The 6,000-nt window shown below is 38.9% G+C and overlaps 1 protein-coding gene across 2 annotated transcripts in view; it reads right to left on the bottom strand.

The window, feature by feature from the left end:
- Positions 1-2,550: 2,550 nt before the first annotated feature.
- LOC122565097 (PDZ domain-containing protein GIPC3) overlaps positions 2,551-6,000 on the bottom strand; it is an 88,156-nt gene continuing 84,706 nt past the window's right edge. For both annotated transcript variants that reach the window (XM_043720735.2, XM_043720736.2), the window contains exon 6: positions 2,551-3,616. In XM_043720735.2, coding sequence (XP_043576670.2) covers positions 3,465-3,616 — 152 coding nt within the window. In that variant the 3' untranslated portion in view covers positions 2,551-3,464. The remainder of the gene's footprint in view (positions 3,617-6,000) is intronic.

Below are 6,000 nucleotides of genomic sequence, written 5' to 3'. Positions count from 1 at the left end.
GCCTGGAGAGAAGACCTTGGCTATTCATCCTATCCAAGTCTCTCATAATTTTCTTATCTTTCTTCTTCAAGACATATTTTGGAGTGCAACTTCAAGAGGCTCGCCGTCATTCATGTAAGAGGAACTGCAGTGAATGCGAGCAAACTAATTGTCCATGGGCAGTGGAGGGGAGCCCTCATCCAATGTTCATTCACTTCCTGTGATCAGAAGGGGAAGTCCTTGGCTGATGCTCTCCTCTGGAATGCTTCCTCACTGTTAACAGCACAGTCCCCAAGCCCATCCTGGGACATTCCCGTTCTGTGTCAACAAACATAAACTAAGGTTTTGATAGACAGAGTAAGGAGAAACTGTTTCCATCTGAATGAGAGTTGGTAACCACAGGACACAGGTTTAAAGACAATTAGCAAAACAACCGTGGGCGGTACGGTGGCACAGTGGTTAGCACTGCTGCCTCACAGCGCCAGAGACCTGGGTTCAACTCCCGTCTCAGGCGACTCTCTGTGTGGAGTTTGCACATTCTCCCCGTGGCTGCGTGGGTTTTCTCCGGGTGCTCCGGTTTCCTCCCACAATCCAAAAATGTGCAGGTCAGGTGAATTGGCCATGCTAAATTGCCCGTAGTGTTAGGTGAAGGGGTAAACGTAGGAGTATGGATCTGGGTGGTATATACTTTGGCGGGTCGGTGTGGACTTGTTGGGCCGAAGGGCCTGTTTCTACACTGTAAGTAATCTAATCTAATCTAAAAACCAGAGCTGTTAAGAGAAGAAAAAGAATGTATTGCCTGAGAGAATGGCACTAACTAATTCAAGCATAGCATTGAAAAGGGAATTAGAAACCTTTGAATAGAAACATTTACAGGACAATGGGAAAGAGCAGGAGATTGGACCTAATTGAAATGTTACTTCAGGGAACCAGCACAGACATGATGTGTTCTTAAGTGCTGTATCACTGCTCCTGTGCTAGTTACTGGGCTATCTTTGTTCTTTGATATGTTTCCAAGTCAATATGGTGAGTGGCTTGAATATGAATTTTCAGGTGATGGAATTCCCATGTACCTGCTGTCCTTGACCTTCAAGATGGAAGTGGTGGTGTGTTTGGAAGGTACTGTCTAAAGATCTTTGGCAAATTTCTGCAGTGCATCTTGTAGATAATATACACTGCCACTACGGAGTATCAATGGTGGAGTGAATGGATATTTGTGGTACCAATTGAGTGGACTGCTTTGTCCTAGATGGTGTCAAGTCTCTTGAGTGTCAGTGGAACTGCACTCATCCAAGCAAGTGGGCAGTTTTTCTTCACTTGTGCCTTGTAGATATTGGGCAAGTTTTTTTGGGAAGTCAGCAAGTGAGTTACTTGGAGAAGTATTCCTAGTCTTTGACCTGTTCTTGTAGCCATTATGGTAAGTCTAGTTCAGTTCCTGGTCAATGGTAACCCCCAGGATGTTGATAGTGGGCGATTCAGTGATGTCAACATCATTGAATGTCAAGGGGAGTTGGTTAGATTGTCTCTTATTGGAGATGGTCATTGCTTGGCATTTGTGTGGGATGAATGTTAGTTTCCACTTGTCAATCCAAGCCTGGATATTGTCCGGATCTTGTTGCAATTGGACATGGACTGCTTCAGTATCTGGGGAGTCGTGAAAGTGCTGAACATTGCGCAATCATCAGCGAACATCTCCACTTCTGACCTTATGATTGAGGGAAGATCATTAGTAAAGTAGCTGAAGATGGTTGGACCTAGGACACTACCCTGAGGAATTCCTGTGGAGATATCCTGGAACTGAGACAATTCATCTCCAACAACTACAACCATCTTCCTATGTGCCAGCTAAGACTCTAACCAGCAGAGAGTTTTTCTCCTGATTCCCTTTGACTCCAGTTTTTTTTTAGGACTCCTTCATACCATGCTCAGTCAAACATAGCTGTCACTCTCACCTCACCTTTGAAATTCAGCTCTTTTATCTATGTTTGAACCAAGGCTGTAATAGTTAATGATGTCAGGAACTGAATGGCCCTGGCAGAACCAAAACTAGGCAAAAGTGAGCTTAGTATTGCTGAGCAGGTGCTGCTTTTGCACTGACGATGATACTTTCCATCATTATACAGTAGACTCACGGGATTGGATTTGTCCTGCATTTTGTGTGCAGGACATACCTGGACAAATTTTGACATTATCAAGTAGATGCCAGTGTTGTTGTTTTACTGGAACAACTGGACTAGGAGTGTGGCAATATCTGGAGCACAAAGTCTTCAATACAATTGCCAAAGTGTTGTTAAGGCTAATTGCTTTTGCATTACAGCGCCTCGAACAATCTCTAGATATCACACAGAGTGACTTGAATTGACTGAAGACTGGTATCTGTAATGCTGAAAACCTTTGGAGGAGGTACCATAAGTTAATAGATGATGCCTTGGCTATTAGCATCAAAACTAGTCATACCAACATTGATACCAGGCACAGCCTATCAATGCAAACTTTTTTGGACAATTACATTGTTTCATTAGCTTTTGTTAACAACTTAGGAAGTTTTTATTCAAATTGACTGCTCAATTTTTGAAGAACAGTATCAAGAATACTGTCCTTTCACTAAAGCATAGTAATCAGGAGTCTGAGAGTGATAAATGGTTAACTCTAGCTAATCTTTGCCAATAAGATTTCAGTGGGTTCACTATTGACTGCAAAAGGACAGAATTCTTGTGGAGTCTTTCATGTCAGTAACATGGTATCACCATGTTAAATGAAATTAGTCTATAACTTTTAGCAACTTCCTATTCTACACAAACATAATAAATGATGCCATTTTTTACATCAGCCTGAGTTTTGAAATCTAAAGGGTATAAAATATTTCCATATTATGCAGAAACTGATATCGTGTCCTAGAAAATGATATTAAAGAAAGATTCAATATGGTTGAACTTCATGTTGGGCATTATGCAGTTATTGCATCAGTTGGCAGTCATATACCCTCTCCAATATTCAAATCCATTGACTTTAACAAACTGAATGTGAGGTAGAGCTCATGCGATACTGTCCATATTTATGCTCCATCTAAGAAATATTTCTCAATCAATGAATTAACTGAAAAGTACTGTTCTGACTTGTGTCCATTTAATCATTACATTTATTGAATAATAATGACTTAAAGTTGACTGGAGCATCCCAACATTTCATTTTGTTAGTTCTGAAACTGGTTTCTAATAAATCTCACTACATTCCAAAATCATATGGTGTCTTGTTTTTTAATCTTACTTATCAAATATTTATTGTTACTCAATCTTTTCTTAATGTATATTAGCGTCTTACTAACAACACACTTACTTTCAATTATGTAAATATAGTATTAATGGTGTAGATATTCACTTGTATTAAGGTAGTTTTATTAAACTCACTTCTGAAAAATAATGAGAAGTCAAAATTTTAAACTATAGCACAGCTGGATGTATTTCACACATAAAGAAGTAATTATGCTATATTCGGCCATTCTTGGCATCTCCAATTGCTCCCCACACATCAAAAACAAATTCATCTGGAAACGCAAAATCACCAAGGATTGAGTCCAGTGCTTCTGCAAACTCATCTGGATTCTTCTTGTCTTTTCCAGTTTCCACCATTGTTGCAGCTGAATAGAGAAAGAATGAAAATAAGGAGTAACTTGCTGCATAATGCAGACGCAAAAGGATACTTTTTACATTTTACATTTTCTCATACACTTGGAACATATACAGTAAAACTAAAGAGCCGTCTGATGGGTCAAAATTAAACTGATGTAATTTCTATTTTGATTATATAGAAATGACAACGCTGCAAGATATAAAATTGCTTAGCAACCATTAGAATTTTAAAAGCACAGTTATGATTTTATCATAAAAACCAAAAGAACTACGGATGCAGAAACAAAAGCAGAAATTGCTGAAAAAGCTCAGCAGGTTTCACTGCATTTGTGGAGAGAAATCAGAGTTAACATTTCAGGTCCAATGACCCTTCCTCAGAACATATGATTTTATCATATCTTTGGAGATGGTTAGCCTAATGGGCCTCATATTCAGATTACAGTAACTACTCCCCAAACCCTGCTGCGCCCCCACTCCCCACTCTTTTCCAACCTATTGATACAACACCACTATGGTTCTTACAATCTGGTTCCTCTTTCAATCCTTGGAGTCTCTTTTGCCCACCCTATCAAAAAAAGTCCTGTCTGTGCCCAGTACAGAATCACAACATATTGTTCAGTGGGACTCGGGGTCACTGAGCTCTGTGGCAGGACCTTCCCCCCAGAGGGCCCATCTCCAGCCAACTAATATCCCACAGTTTATTAAACAACAGCAGAGCAACTATCAGGTGAAAGAAGGAATATGTTCCCCACCTCAATGAATGGTGCAATAGCCCACCATCCCAAAAAATTCTGCTCACGCAAATTGTCACAGTCAAGACTCTGTGGAACTGAATAATGTGAGATTCAAGATTTTCTAATTTTATCCTATCGATTTTTTTAAGTGACATGATGTGGTGGCAGAAATTGATAATCTAATGCCATCACTTTATGATACTTAAATTAGGTATCATAATGTAAGGTTGAGATGGGGTCACGTAGCATTGAAGAATCTATATCACCTGATATCTATATACGTACACTACAATCACAGACTCAGACTATGCATTTCAGATGTGCTGTAGCACACTCCGCTTAGCATGTCATGCTGCAAGAGGACAGAGCTTAGTAAGATGGACAATGAAGTTTATATAATTAGGTCGCATGCCATGATAAGTGATGACTTCAAGAGATGTCCCTTAGGGTATATTGCACATCTGTGCAAGACATAACTTAACATAAATAGCAAGTTAAAAGAATGATGAACTCTTATATTACTGAGAAATAAGCAACATTAATGAACATTGAACATGATTGTCACCCAGAAAGGCTTGGTTAGTTGCTAATCAGTTGCTGCCAGTTGTGACTCGTGAGAAGCACTCTGAGTCAGAGCTTGATCTTGAGTCTCATTCATAAAGTCCAAAGACAGGTTCCAGGCTGAACAACTTATTACATTTATCTCAAATCCATTCCTTCAAGTAAACATTGATGAGGTGGCCACCAACTTCCATCAGATGTTTGATTTACAAAGCAGTGCAAAGTGATATTGAGCTGAAAGTCAGATCAAGCAGAGCGATTTTAGGGGACAGGTAAACTAGGAAAAATACCTGCCTCGACCATCCTATGCTTGTAAAATGAAATCTTACATTAGATCCATAAGACTCTGTGAAACAATATTCTCTCAAATGACGATAATCAAGTTTAAGTTTCGCGCCCACCTCACAGACACCCAATTGATAGACTGTATACAACTAACAGGCTCAAACTACAACCCAGATTTCAAGGAACTGGCTAATAATGTGCAATCATGAAAATGAGTACAGGACAAATTGAATTATTATGTACACATAGTTTTAGATTTATATAGCACCTATATATTTTCTTGGAGTAGATCTAAGTTGCACTTAAATTGAAAAAGTAACCTTGGGCTGAAAAAGATTGGAGACCACTTACAATACAAAGCTTTCTTATTTCTTTAATGTTTTTCTGCCAGTTGTCCACTTAATATAAAATCCAATCATAGCAGAGTATGGTGTATTTTTGATTTCAATACAACTCTTTACCTTTCCCTGTCTGAGCCATGTCATTTAATGATTTAGAGTCATTAAGTTTTTTTATACAGTGTGACTCAGAGTGGTGTCTGAGACTTGGGGACTTATGGACTAAGAAAATTGCTACCAGCTGACAATGCAGCAAAAAAATGAATCAGAGTCAGAACACTATTTCACTGTCAGAGAAACAAATAAATAGATCACAAATATATCATAATGATCAGCATATCACTGCCAGGGAATCGTTCACACTGATTCCACTATACAATCGAGGAACTATTTATAGACCACCTTAAATATAGAAATCTTTAGTATGAGGTCACCACAGAAATATAATTATTGGCAAACCAGCATAAAAGGACA

Source organism: Chiloscyllium plagiosum, unplaced genomic scaffold, assembly GCF_037043375.1.
Source record: "Chiloscyllium plagiosum isolate Xiang-an unplaced genomic scaffold, Cpla_swu_hap1 HiC_scaffold_28, whole genome shotgun sequence".
In the NCBI taxonomy this organism is placed as follows: Eukaryota; Metazoa; Chordata; class Chondrichthyes; order Orectolobiformes; family Hemiscylliidae; genus Chiloscyllium; species Chiloscyllium plagiosum.
Note: the sequence above shows the minus strand (reverse complement) of the source record. Positions and strands in the feature narration are given on the sequence as shown.